The 14,205-nt window shown below is 51.2% G+C and overlaps 2 protein-coding genes across 2 annotated transcripts; both read right to left on the minus strand.

Moving 5' to 3' along the window:
• Nucleotides 1-888: 888 nt before the first annotated feature.
• On the minus strand, nucleotides 889-7,532 carry LOC144173981 (phospholipid-transporting ATPase ABCA3-like). The gene is made up of 4 exons (XM_077702373.1): nucleotides 7,282-7,532; nucleotides 6,263-6,436; nucleotides 4,665-4,807; nucleotides 889-3,254 (listed from the first exon to the last, which is right to left on the minus strand). The coding sequence occupies exons 1-4, from the start codon at nucleotides 7,401-7,403 to the stop codon at nucleotides 2,968-2,970; spliced, it is 726 nt and encodes a 241-aa protein (XP_077558499.1). The 5' UTR covers nucleotides 7,404-7,532; the 3' UTR covers nucleotides 889-2,967.
• Nucleotides 7,415-12,772, minus strand: LOC144173802 (phospholipid-transporting ATPase ABCA3-like). Its single transcript, XM_077702060.1, has 8 exons — nucleotides 12,503-12,772; nucleotides 11,847-12,021; nucleotides 11,537-11,662; nucleotides 10,549-10,712; nucleotides 9,968-10,088; nucleotides 9,109-9,356; nucleotides 7,807-8,030; nucleotides 7,415-7,469 (listed from the first exon to the last, which is right to left on the minus strand). Exons 1-8 carry the CDS (start codon nucleotides 12,770-12,772, stop codon nucleotides 7,415-7,417), a joined length of 1,383 nt encoding a protein of 460 aa, XP_077558186.1.
• Between the last annotated feature and the right edge of the window lie 1,433 nt (nucleotides 12,773-14,205).

The raw sequence follows: 14,205 nt of genomic DNA on the forward strand, positions 1-14,205 counted from the left end.
GCTCTCAGCTGCGGAAATTCTTTCTGCTAAAAGTGTGAAATAAGCATAATGTGCTAAGTCACGTTCACGTGTAGCTCGGTGTAAATGATTTGGGCTGCGACGCTTTTGTCGACTGCAAAGCTGTGAATACCAACGGCGAGTATTTTTTTTAGAAGTTTTCCGCCCGTAGCCGAGTTTGAAGACACAGCTTGAAGACACAAATGCGCCTCGAAGAAAGATCGTAAGTACAGAAGTTTATTCCTTGACAAAGCAGAATGACCTCCTCAGCTCTTAACAAAGATGAATCTCATAGTAAAGTACTATTCATAAAAAATTCTTTACAAATTACTGAGCTATTCTGTTCTACAAAAGCAGACGACTGGAGAAGCTGCGGGGATAACACCATTCAGTAACTACACACTATCATACTGAGTATCAATATTAGACAGCACGCAAGATTCTTTGCAACTCATTCCCTTATTGCTAGGTTTCCCAATGCCCTTGCAGGTTACCCGGCACAGCACATGACGGCTGTCAATACTAGAGTACTTGGAAAGTGCCGAGATCCTTATTCCGTTTCCGTTTCCCGTTTCTCCTCCGTCCTACCGGTGCTGCATCTCTACGGCCAGTGGTGTACCCGTGATTTGTGGATGACTGTGCACGTGTTCGTGGCGTGACCTTAAAACTTTGGTGTGTCAGTCTTGCACATTGTTTTCTTCTAGCAGGCGTCTTTGACCTTGAGCGGCATGTGCGCGGCTCTGTCACGTTTTCTTCTTTGCTTGTTTTTTGCTGCCTCTGCAATTGATAGGGCACATCGGCAAAAGATTTTCGCCGTTAGTTCGCGGACACCGAGCGTCAGAAGGACATAAAGCAACTCGTGTGGACAGGGGCGACGTCAGTGAGGTTGGCTGTGGTGTCGCTGGGTACGAGCCTCGGGCGGCTGTACCGATGTTGCGAGGTCGAAGTGGTGACAGCTCGAGACAATCTTGGGTTGCCGCTCTTTCTTCTCCCTCTCTCCAAGGATTCACTGTCAGTATGGGTAGAAGCTAGGTCGGCTCCCAGGTCTGCTGTTCCTCCAGCCTTGCACCACTAGTGAAAGCTGCGCCATATTTTTTTTTTTTGCGCGAACCTTCCCGCATTTTGGACGAGACCAACGGGGTGGCAACTGGTTTTGGAGCAAAGAAAAGCGCGTAGCAGCTCGGTGGACTGCTGCGGTGTATCCTTGGGATCGAATCACCTCCCTCCCCCCCTCACTTTATCCGTACGTGTTGGTACACCGCCGGGCTCGACCACTCCGTGAAATTCCCAATACTCGTCCACCTCCGGCGGCTTCATCGTCCGTCATATGTATAAAATTTGCTCTCTACCTAGTATAATACACTTATAAGTAAATTTTGCAAACTAAATTTAAATGCCTTATTTTGAGGAATTGCGGATGACAGCTACACTAGAGATATGAGGCGCGCTGTAGTGCAGGGCTACAAAATAAATTCTTATGGTCACACAGATGTTTACTTTTTGTAGCCGCCATCATAAAACCAGTCTCCGCGTCCTGGATCGAACTCGCGCGTTCAGTCTCAACGCCTTAGCCCTGCGCCTCAGCCACTGACTCACAGTGGCGGGGTAAAAACTAGGCTGCCAGTACGCGAACCGGTACACTGGGAACCCCAAAATAAAGGCTCCGTGCGCACGTCCAGACCACATCGATGCATGGAGTCCGTACACAAATATTGTTTTCCCGCCAAAATGAGAAGTGTTCGCAACCAGGGAATACGCTGAACATTTAATCCTTTTTTGGGAGCCTACATACTTTAGAGTACTCCCAACAGGTGTACACGCCTGGCGAAAGATGCGATGCGAATGCGTCTATGCGGATTACAATGTAATGAGCAGGTCGAGCATGCTTGTTCACAGTGGCACTGCATGCCGTCTCGTATTGTAGGATTTAATGTTGCAAGTGGAGCACTTTATAACAGCGTAGGAACAATGCCCGCGAAGCTTGTTCAAGAACTTTGAACCTCGCCGCAGCTGCACGTAACACGTACAATTTCAACAAAATAGACGCTGTGGACTACCTTGGAGTTACATCGATATGCTTCCTAATTAAGCAGTTTATGCCAGTACCCGAATTACATCAATCGCTAACGCAAGCACAACAGCGCAATGAAATAACACTTTCGTGAATGCCGTAGCACGGTGAGAGGTTTTCAGTAAAATGTCCTATTCGCGACCTACGTGTATAGGTACCTTTGTGCTTTACACAAGCGGTACATCGCACCTTTCTCACCAGTGTGCACACAACAGCAAATCGCGCGTAATGTTATCTCTTTTCGGCTAACAGTCTTGTATTGCACAAGGCACTTCAAATCTTTCACCTATGTGGACACAGCCCCGCGCTTCGGGGGTGCGCAGTATAAAAAGAAACGAACGCAGGGTCATCGCTCTTAATCACATCGTCCTATTTACTCACGACATTTAAACTCTTTGGCGGCTGGCCTCTAAACCGTTTTAAAAAAAAAAAAACTTTTTGGGTGCTCTGAGTGAGCCCGAATGTGGTGCTTGGGCCCCAGTTCATTATCCAAAAGTTCAGCGTTCCACACAGAGCACACTCAAAATCAGTATTAATGTCACCCGAGGAAAGCTGACACCAGCTTACGCAACACATGACAAAATCTAGTAATCTCCGTGGTCTTGTTTTCTTGATCTAGTATTCTCTGTGACCTAAAAATTAAGACAAGAAGGGCCTAAATGGCCATAAGTTCTGGGTGAGAAAACGAGGCGGAGAATATATCAGTGAAAGAACGACGCTTGCACTGACAACATAAGTATAAAGATGAGCGAGGAGTTGTAGGCAAAAGAAAAAAGAACAAGGGGATGGGCAGCGAATAAGTGCTAAAGCGATCATTACTGTAAAAAATATTGAAGTACAATTGACAACGCTAATGGCGGAAAACGAAAAGATAGTTCGGTCCACCAGCAGCAGCAGCGCTAGACTTCGTGCGGACTGGAGTCCGAGGGCGAGGCGAGCGACGGCGACTGCACAGAGTCCACGGCGCAGCGCCTGCTGCGGCGCGTGTAGTGCAGGAAGACCTCGGTCAGGCTGACGTCGCTGACCAGGTACTCGTGGATGAGGTGCTCGGCCCGGAGCTCCTCCATGCCGGTGAACAGCTCGTGCCACGGCTGAGCCGGAACGTGGAAGCGCAGCAGCGACCCGGCCTGACTGCGCCGCAGACGGCTGCCCGGGAAGCGCGCCTCCATGGCCGCCTTCAGCACCGCTGCGAACCGGGCCAGGCTTCCCCGCTCATCGCAGTTCTTTCAGGGGCGATTATCGCGCAGTTACTTGGCGTGGCGCAATGAATTAGCGCACAGATCAAAGAAATTGTGCACCCTTACGTCTAAGGCCGGGTTCAGACTGTTGCCTCAACTGTCGGAATATCTTTAAAAAATGATGTCGTTTCCCGTCTCAGCTAAGCAAACTGCGTGACACGCCATTTTTTTTACGTCCATAGCTCATGATATGGTTGTTACGTCGGTAGTCTGAAAATAGCTTAACGACGGCGATGGTTGAACACGAAGCTTTCTCGCGAGGGATTCCTCTGTTGGTACGAAAACCTAAAGCAGGCTTCACCTGCGAATTTGTATATTTGAGGCAGAGTACGCTTTACAGGTGGAAGTAGGCTTTTCTGCAGTTGATTATTTGTGGACTACAGACGCCATCAGTGAGACATAAAAAGCTTCGCTTTAAGGTTCGACCGCGTCGGAGTGGTGCATCGGATAAACGTCGGCTCCATAAAGCGAGGGACCCAGGTTCGATTCCGACCACAGGAATCGTTTTTTTTTTTTCAGTCCACCCACGATCATCATCATAATTTGATAAAGCTGGCTTTCCTGCAGTGTGTTTTGATGTGGACTACAGACATCCTCAGGGAGACATAGAAAGCTTCGCCTCCATATTGAGACTGAAATGTTTTTGTGCGCGCAGTTTCAAGTTTAGAATCTAGCTGTACCAGGTTTCGGAGCCATGTAAACTACCCTATTGAAATGTAAGGGCAGTAACTTCGGCCAAAGAACTGCACAAAAGCTCGTATATTTCTACGGAGCTTTTCTATATTGCCCATGTACAAGTCGTCTCCTTATACTCTGTTCGAAATGTCACTTTTCAGGTATGGTTTTACTTCGCTCCTTAGCGATAATCGGCTTTTTGAGCGGGAAAGATGGGGTCAAACCGGACGAAGTTCTGTCCCACCAAGCTCCTGCGTTCGGACTGTATAACAGGTCGGGCATATGGTAAGAACATTTGAGTTCATGAACTGGTCTCTGAGAAAAGAGAACAGCCCGCAAGATTATCGGCTTTCTTAGATACCATACTTTTCCGCTCCTCCTTATTTCTGCCTTACTAACTGTGACAGCGGGACACCGGTGCGTCACGGAGGGGGAGGCAGCCTGACCTAAAAGTTCAGATGCTCGCGCTGGCAACCAGGCGGCGACCGTAAACTTGGAATCGCGAATACTAAACCTCTCGTCGGCGACGTCGCATAGCAGGCCACGGTTTTTCAACGATCAAGTAGGGCAAAACTGCTAACGCAGTATAGTAAAAGTTATGGTGCTGTTAAGAGCCCATCGTTTTTTACACTATATTATTCATAGGCCACGAAGCAAGTGCATTTATGCGGAGGCACACATACCAGGGTTGGGCGACGTGCTCCGAGCCAGCACCGTGGCACCGTGGCCGATGTTCTCCTTGAGCTTCTGCGTCGAGCCGAGGCAGGCGAAGCGGCCCTCGGATAGGATGCCCACTCGCGAGCACAGGGCCTCGCACTCGCGCATGCTGCACCGCCGCAGATGAGAGCAGACGGGTGCAGTAGCTACACTGAACGGCTTCGGGCCGTTCAGTGTAGCTGAACGGCCCGAAGACGCACGAATACGTGCACAAACTTCAAATGAACCGAAAGGCACCGCATCACCAGCTCTGGGCGCATGCGAGGCATGGTGCAACGAAGCTTAAAGACAGTGCGTCGATCGCCAAAAAAAAATCAATGCCCCTTTCTTAGAGAAAAATGGTTAAAACGCGAAGCTTTCTCCCTTGAAAATTGTGCCAAAGTCCAAAATCCACACTTCTTCGACTGTGTCGGAATAGCGCAATCGCATACACGTGGGCTTCATAACCCAAGAAACTCGGATTCGATTGCAACCACGGGAAGCACTTTTTTACCCTTTCCGCAGAAAGCTTCGCGTTTCATCATCAATATCATCATGTGTCCTCCCATTGTTTAAAGCTGGCTTTCCTACAGTGCGAATTCGCATTCAACACCAGCGGTGAGGAATAGGAAGCTTCGCTTTACTCCCATCTATAAAGTGAAGTGTTCGTTTCAGAATAACATATCTTTACCAAGGTCTGTAGCGATGCTTCGCCCTGTAGAATTATCATTGGTGCAGCCACACTAGGAAGTTATCCGGGGCACACTGGAGCAAAATCTGGCCACACTGACACGCAGTTAGAACGAACCTTCCTAATGATCCTTTATGGGAGGGACCTTTGCCCAGCAGTGCTCACAAATGGGCTGATGATAATGTGCGCGCGAAACTTCAGCGGCCAATCTATGCGTCGATTTTTTGGGGGGAAGGAGGAGGGGGGGAGGGGATCAGTTATGATTCTCAGCCAGGGAGCTCGCTTCTGGCTCTTCTTTCAATACGAGCTTGTGCCACTGGCTGTTACCTTCAAGGCTCGATATGCAAAATTTTCGTCCAGAAAATGGCGCCATACTTTGCGCGAGAGCTGAGCCGCTATACAACAAAAATGGCTCAGGTTTAACACTTGCAAACTAGTTATCACGAGAGAAAGGTCTGTTTGGCTTGGTTTAACAAAGACTATGCACACAGTGTATGCGCAGGTTAGGCTGAAGTGCACGCGCAGACGGCCCAGCCGGCGCGCCACCTATGGCGAGGCCGAGGGACCAAGCGCCGGCAAAGCATCCAGCAAACCCTCGCCTAGTCAAGTGGTACCGCAGCGGCGAGGCACCTCGCGAGTGCTGCTGCGACGCATCTCCGCAGCTATAGTTCACTGCACCGCAGCGGATCACGAGGCAAGACGTCACACCTTCCACACTTGCGCTCCGACTGCTGAAGGTCATTGCGACGCAATGATTGACCTTGCGAAACACGCCGTAGTAGAGCCTTCACTTTAATAGTGTCAGGACTGCAGAAGAGCCAGTGCACAACTATAGACAGACGCAGCAGCAGCAGCAGCAGCAGCAGCAGCAGCGGGGCCTGAGGAGGCGCTTACCAGTGCGAAGAGAGGAGTATGGCGAGCTCGAGGTGCTGCTTGGCGGCGATGAGGATGTTCCAGATGCGTCTGCGCGCCGGGGGATCCACGGCCGCCGTCGGCTCGTCCAGCAGCACCACGTGCGGGTTCCCCACGAACGCCACGGCCAGCGACAGCTTGCGACGGGTGCCGCCGCTGCGATTGTTTAAGCCCCATCAATATAAAGATGCCCGTTCATGATCAGCCGTGGCACATCTTTTTAAGGCGAAAGCCTTCAATGACCCATTGACGAAAAAAATCTGGCGTCCGACCTCAACGTCCGTAAGAGAAAAACAGCTCCTCCTGAGGCGTCCCAAACAACGAGGCGTTCCGTAGCCGGAGGCGTTCCACAGCAAGCTTTAACTTAATCAGTAGCGAGATGTGGTCGTTCGCGCCACTACAGCGCAAAAGAAGGAGGCGTAAGAACAAGCACCAAAATTCACCATCATCGTCATTTCTTTCTACGATGGCAGCAAGAACGAGCAGCGGCGGAATGTGTAGGAGACAAGTCAAAGCTATTCAAAAGCGTTGAGGCCAAGGAGGTTGAGGTGGATCCCAAACCTAAGTGTCCCACCTTCCAACGCACAAGGTTTCAAGCTCTTGGACAATGCGAGGCCGGAGCAAGGCGTTTTGGGCATTCAATTTGGCACCCATGCTTTCGCACTCAACTCGTTAGAAGTGCTTAGTTTTCCTCAGATCTATTTTGCTCAGCGTTCTGTCGCTTTTTGTATCCTACAAGCGACATGCGTTAACACTGTCGTACTACTACGTACAACTCTTCCAATATCCGTGAACACGGCTAGCTGTATGAAGCGCTCAGGTGTCCTCATTTTTTCTTTTTCTGCCTCAGCATTCGATCGCTTTTTCGGATCGCGTACGCCACTTATCTTGCTACTGCGTACAACTTCTCAAATGTCCGTGACCACAGGTTGCTAAACCCCCTCCTTCCAAAGCAGCCTTTTGTTTCAGCGTTCGTGTTCAGTGTTCATGTTCATACGTACCTGTAGGTGCCTACGGCGAAGTCTGCGTACTGGGCCATGTCCACGAACTCGAGCGTCTGGTGGATGACGTCGGGCACGCTCTGCTCGCGGATGCCGCGCAGCCTGGCGAACAGCGCCAGCATCTCGCGGCCCGTCAGCAGGTCCAGGGCCACGTCCGCCTGCGGACAGTAGCCGATCCGCGCCTGGTACTGCACCCAGGGAGCAACATGCCACCGGCATCATTACTCGTCCTCCTCCTCGACTCGGGCGCGCTTTCTATTCTATTAAAGACGACAGCCTTTCTTGGGCTACCTAAAGAACAATATTTTGGTTTGCCTGTACGTCTTTTTGTCGGTCTCTGCCTCGATTCAGCTGGCCGGCTAATGTTGCGCCACATGGTCGCGTGAAAGGGCGTCAGAAATTTCAAGACTTCGGGCAGAATTGGTGCACAGTTTCATGGTAATGGTACGACGGATGCTGCATTCAAAGCCCGCAGCGGGACACGATGAGCGAGTTGCTGAACTGCGGGAGAAGAAGAAAGCATGCCGGCTCGCCTTGCTCCTCTTGGTGACGAGGTCGGCGTCTCCGATGAAGGCGTTCCCTGCGGTCGGCATGAGGTCCCCAGTGAGCATGCGGAACGTGGTGGTCTTGCCTGCCCCGTTCATGCCCAGCAGGCCGAAGCACTCGTGCCTGCGCAGCGCGAACGACAGCCCGTGCACGGCCTCCATGGTTCCGTAGCTCTTGCTCAGGTTGCTCACCAGCAGCGCCGCCTGCGCGCCGCGAAATTCAAACCTTTTCCGTCATCATCATCATTAGCATCATCATCATCATCAACAACAGTGTTCTCGATGTTAAAGCGGAACAAGGAAAAATTTATTTGCCGTCTTGGCGAGGAAAGGGCCCCATGTTCAAGGTAAATGCTATTTCACTGATCCCTACCCACATATATACATCTTTGGTGCACAGCGCATGAAGAGATAACAGCATCGTCCTCACTTGTTCTGAACTGCTTGCGGATTCAATGTGGAGCGAGAGACAGTCTTTAAAAATAAAGTGCCATTTTACTCTGGCAACGTGGGGGACCAGTGGAGCTGCGAGGGTTTTTGGATAGCCATAAACACCAGCTTAAACCACGCCGTCACGCCGGAGACGCGTTCAGAGAGATTTTGAGCAGGCTTAAATGTGAAACTTCAATGTGGAAAAGCCAACTTATAAAACCCAAGCGTACACCCATTTTCTTAAAGTCAGCTTCACTTCTACAGACAAATGCGCTGCTAGGAAAACATCTCTTCCGGAGGCAGATTACGTCATCTTGTATCAAAATTTGAAGCAGGCAGCCGATGGGAGATAGTGTGAAGTGAAAAGAAGAAGTGAGAAGAACGAAGTGAGAAAAAAAGGCTCTTCTCGTTCGTCGCGCGTCAAATTACTAAGGAGTTCTCCGCTGTAAAAAATAACTGTCACTGAGTTTACACATTCGCTTGTATGAAAACTATGCTTCGTGTCCTATAAGAGTGCAATAGGTGTGGTATGATACGTTCATTGTGCGACCGACTTTCCGCTTCCCGGCCAGACATCTCACCAAAACGCTGACGTCGTAACTACTGCTGCAAACTGTCTCCGTTGTGGTGGTGAGAAGGCCAGTGTTTCGTACGAGCGCATGCTGTTCGTAGATGCTACTTGCATCGACTTTTCTTTATTTACCCGCACCTCTGTAATCGCCTCTTTGTTACGTGTAGTTTGCTGACTGTTTGCTGACAGGCTCTTTCTTGCGCACAAGACGAGAGTTCGGTGTACGTTTATATCTGACGTATCGGCGAATCTATTCGCGAGGGATGAAGCGGGACGTGCCTGCTCGATGCGTCCGTCCGAGATGAGCCTGCGCACGCGCGTGCGCTCCTCACTCACTCCGCCGTGCTCGCTGGGCATGACGCGTGACCGCAGCCGCGTGCGCGCAACGTAGCCCAGGCCGGAGTCGAGCGCTGTGACCAGCGAGAGCAGCGCCAGGCCGACGAACAGCATGAGGAGCACGTCCCGGCCGCCACTCATCTTCTCCCACGTCAGGCAGCCCTTGGACAGCAGGCAGTCGCGACACTTCTCTGCGCCGAAGTTCAAGACGAGGGAGTTCGCCACGAATGCTGAAGCCGGCGGGGCCTCGAGCAAAAAAAAAAAAAAAAGGCGCTGGCAGACTAATTTGTGAACAAAGAAAAGTCGAAAAGAGCGTGTAAAAATAGTATGAGTGAAAAGCCACACGCACGGGAAGAACAATAACAAGGGCGTTTACTTACGTATCGGCAGGGGACTTGCCTTCCTCAAACTTGCGTCTGGTGAGCCAAGTCTCTCGACAATACGTCAGTAAACGTCTTGTTATTGTCATTCCCGTTTGTCCGACTTTTCACCCATACTGCTAACAATGCTTCCTTTTGATCTGTTCATTACTATCACCTTTAGCTTGCATCACACATCACGCGATGTGTGCCCGCTGGTTTTTCGCTCGAGCGTTCGAGTAAACGGTCGCTCTGAACATCGACCTCCTTGTCTTCTCAGTATATATAATATGCACGCACACGGGGGTGTGTGCGTGCGTGCTTGCGCGAATACGCTGATCTAACCAGCCACCCTTGCACAGCTTGCCGAACGTTTGCTGATCAGCAGAGCTTGCAGGGTACACTTTTCTGGACGGCAGTATAGTAAATGTAGAAACACGCACCTGGACAGCATTCGATGAAGCGATTGAGGTGGTCGGGTATCCTTTCGAGTCCGAAGTTTTCGCAGAATAGCAGACGATCGAACGTGGACATGTACTTGCACATGACTCTCTCTTGCGCAATCTGCGAATATGGCAAGCAGAAGAGCGTAAATTGCGCAGAGTGTTGCGCAGAGTAAAGTGCAAATCCCAGTGCCCGAAGAGCGAGCTGGGCTCATAGGTTACCTACTCTTTCTTGCTTCGTTAAAAATGCTTCCTCTAGGTCAAGAAGCATTGGCAGTATCCGGAATTGCGCAACATAAATGAAGGGGGGGGGGGGGGGAGGCTTAAAGATTGGAAGCAACGTATTCGATTAGTTCGTTTTCCGATTATGACAAGACGAGTAGGCGAGTAGGTGCCGCGGGTAGCACGAGCCCTCAAGCGAAAAGTTGAAGTTGACACGTGTAGGTTGCTGGCCCAGTTAAGGCTATTCGCGCGGGGTAAAGAAATCCGCGAATAGTAAGCTATCCAGAGGCGGAGGTAACCATGCGCGTGGGGTGCGTTAATACTCGCGTAAAAGCGGCAAGCTCAGGTTCCCCACGTACCTGGAGGCAGTTGGAGATGCCCCAAGTGAGCGCGAAGCTGGGAATGCCCCTGAAAACCCACAGCGCGGCGTCCAGGTATGGCGTCTCTTGCGTGCCGTTGTCCCAGCGGCCCGTCAAGGTCGGCAGCAGGTATAACAGGGACATGCTCGTGTTCAGCACCATGCCTGCGCAGTCAGCCGGCGGACTCCCGCGCTCAGTGATCGCGCCTTTAAGTTCCGCTGGCTTCGTTGTTACACAAACGGGTCTAGCCTAAGATGCATCATGCACTTGCAAGTGAAGGATGCGTTTTTTTCTTCTGACAGTGGAATGCTACCTGTAGTTAATGCTCCTGCAACATTTAATGGGTCATCTCAACTACGCAGCGCCAAGTTTGTCCCAACAGGCTTTATGAGATCTGACAAATGCCAAGATATTTGTGCATGAGCACATTGTAAGGAGCGTCATGCCGTTCTAAGAAGCAAGCTCGCTAAGTCACCGCCATAGCAAACTCGTCCAGAAGACTCTCTTGGGCAATGAGTTTTCACCTACTTAGTCCTTTACTTAGTCCTTAGTCATTAAAAACACTGCAATCACTATACTCTCATAGCCATAAAGCTATTGTGTTTAGCTTTTAGGTTTCTACGAGAGGTGGGGATACTTGGGGTGGGTATTGAAGCGCGGATATTTATTGGGAGGAGCGACATGTTTGTGTACTTGTTCAGACAGCAGTAAAACTGCGATGACGGGTGGACGTGGGTGACAAATAGAGGGACCACAATCTTTTCTTCACTCTAGGAGCGCCGTCTTTTCGTATTGCGCGATCTGACCATTCAATTTGGATAGTTTGGACCCTGCGTCTAGGCTCCCAGTGCCAAAATAGTCTAAATAGAAAAGAAACATACGCCTGGAGCACTTCAGCTATGTACGGCTGTTTTCCCACCGATTTCATAGGCGGAAGAAATAGACGTAACGGGACTCGTAGGGGAGTACGGAGGAGGGTGGATTATACCTGCCATGATGCTGACGCTGGCGATGGCCACGTATCCCGTCGACGGCTGGTTGCAAACCAGCGAGGTCATGTAGGCAACCGGTATCGACGCCCAGCCGTAGCACAGCATCATCATATAGACGGCAGCTGCATTGAGTGAAAAAAAAAAAGCGTTTCTACCAAAAACCTGGCTAATTTCTGCATGGCAGCAGCCATTTCAGGAGTACTAACAAATCGCGAGTGCCTTCACATCAAAGAGCAATTCATGTTATTTTAGTCTCTATCGCTGCCTCAAATGAAACTGGCCACAGCCAAAGGCGGAAAAACGAACCAAGCGTCGAGGGGTCCGAGTAGAGCCGGTGCCAGTCGAGCAGGCCGAAGGGCAGCAACAGCACCAGCGAGCAGACCGCGTGCAGCGCCAGGTCGACCGCGAACGCCGTGATCCAGAAGGTGAACGCGCTCGCACCCGCCAGCAGCTGCAGCAGCTTCACGTTTTGCACGCGCTCCTGCAGCAATCGAGGAGAGTACGCAATTTATTTGCCTGCCTATTTTTGCTCCACTGAAAATATCCCACTGCGAAGATAGACTTCAGCCCGGCGAAGCTGCGCTCTGGTGGAATTTGCCGTGCTGGGGTGCGGCTATATTGGGGATTTTTTGTGCTAAATTATACGGACGCTGGCGAGATCTCTGCATCACAGACTAATGGCATACACAATTTTGGGGTGGAAACAGTGATGTCGCATCATAGCGCGGCTACGCCTATCACGGCGCAGGCTCTAGTGCGCCGCACACGGGGCCGCCAAAGAGCGCACGGAATATCGCGCAATGTCATGGGGGAGAAAGACGCCGAGCGCGACCCTGGAAGCAGGCGGCGGCAGTGGAAAGAAGTACAAAGCGGGGCTGTGACCACACTCCCTCCGTAGATGGACACGCTTCGCTGTGCCACACACCATGTGGAAAGGGTAGCTACGTCACCGACTCGGTCACCTGTATGGGGAAGAGGACGTAGGTGGAGGCGAGGAAGGCGAGCCCGACGGGGATGAAGACGCCGCAGATGACGCGCGTGGCGAGCACGATCTCGGGGTCCGGCTCGGGGCTCGGGTGCTCCCGGGGCAGCGGGTGGTTCACCACGCGCACCTTCCAGCCGGGCAGGAAGGCCCGCGTGGCCGCCGCCAGCGACACCACCGCCGAGTGCGGAGAGTAGGCGCTGTGCCACGCAGTCACCTGCGAGGGACGGGGACGAAGCTGCTCGCTCATTATGGCCAGCGCGGAGGTAAGTTATTGAGGGTCTCTTACCACGTCTTTCTTCCCCGGACACGCATGTCTTGAACGTCGCCATCCCACAAAAACCTGACACGAGCTGGCTATGGTATACACCTCAGCGATGCACAGTGGCGCATCCACCATGGCGACATAAGGCGTTGCACAGGTGTGCACGCGACACCTTCTTTTAGTGCGAACAAGCTATTAGTCTACCAACCTGCATTTTGTAGTTGTCTGGTTGAAACATACCGTGCTATCCGAGTTATAAGTCGCGTACGAGTGCGAAAAGGTGGATGTCAAATCAGCTGATCAGATGGCGCAGCAGAGGGAGTGGGGACGCGGGTAGGCGACTGCCCGGCGTCGGGCCTAACGTCAGGCATTGAGGTCAAATGTCGTCAGCCGGTGCCCGCAGCTTGGCAGGAAATGGGTATGACGTTGCCTGGCATGTCATTAGGCATGGCGTTAAGATTACCTCGAATATAGGTTCAACAATGTCAGTAGGCCAAGGGTCTCGGTCGCAATAAGGGAGAGAGGAAGGAAAAGATACAGAGGAAATTTCTAAAGGATGATGTCAGAAATTCGGCAACATAACTCAGCGAGAAGTGATGCTCACGCATTCTCATAAAAATCTAGCGCAGCCTGAAATCATGCTGCTTTAGTGCAATATTTCCTGGTTGTCGCAGCCAAACGGTATGTATGTATTTATTGTTCTTTAGAAAGAGAGGAAGGTCCACCAGCAGGCGTAAGTTGTCTCGCCTAGAGGCGGACACCGGAACGCCTGCTGGTGCAGGGGAGGGGGATGGGGAGGAAAGAGTACATAGGAACAGGGGGATAGGGTAGAGGAGAGTTAACAGGGAACATATATAAAACACACAGGGAAGATTAACAAGTAAGGTGAAAAAAACGAATAGGTGTAAAAAAAGGAGGAGTTAAACAACTGGGCAAAGTACGAGGCAATTCTTTTTTCCGGGCGCGGCAAGAAGTAAAGGAAGAAAATCCCAAGATCCCTCTATAGCCAAGGTGCAGCTTCGGAGCCTAAAACCTCAGTTTTGATTTGATCGTAGGCAGCGCGGCGTACTCCCCGGAAAATTTTGAGCAATCGAGTACATTTAATTTCTGAACCATTAGTCGGATATTTGTCAGAAACTGACCTCACCACTTTTTCCCGCACAGCTACACTGCGAGGTTATGAAGAATATGTGGTGGCTCTGAAATATGAAGTGTTATTCTAATTCAACCGACGAACTTCTTTCTGGGGGTTGGTGGCTCTATGGCCTAATCGAGTAAGGGGGAAATGGTGAAGAAAGGAAAGCTCCTACTTGGGCGGTCAGGCCGGCTTCGTGTACCGACCTGTGCGCTCGTTTTTGCGCTAACTTTAACGGCTCCTGTTGCTCGCCATACGTATAATGCCCCAGCTACAACGCTAA

This window comes from Haemaphysalis longicornis, unplaced genomic scaffold (assembly GCF_048455015.1).
Source record: "Haemaphysalis longicornis isolate Haplotype H1 unplaced genomic scaffold, Haemaphysalis longicornis Haplotype H1 scaffold_3, whole genome shotgun sequence".
NCBI classification, from domain to species: domain Eukaryota; kingdom Metazoa; phylum Arthropoda; class Arachnida; order Ixodida; family Ixodidae; genus Haemaphysalis; species Haemaphysalis longicornis.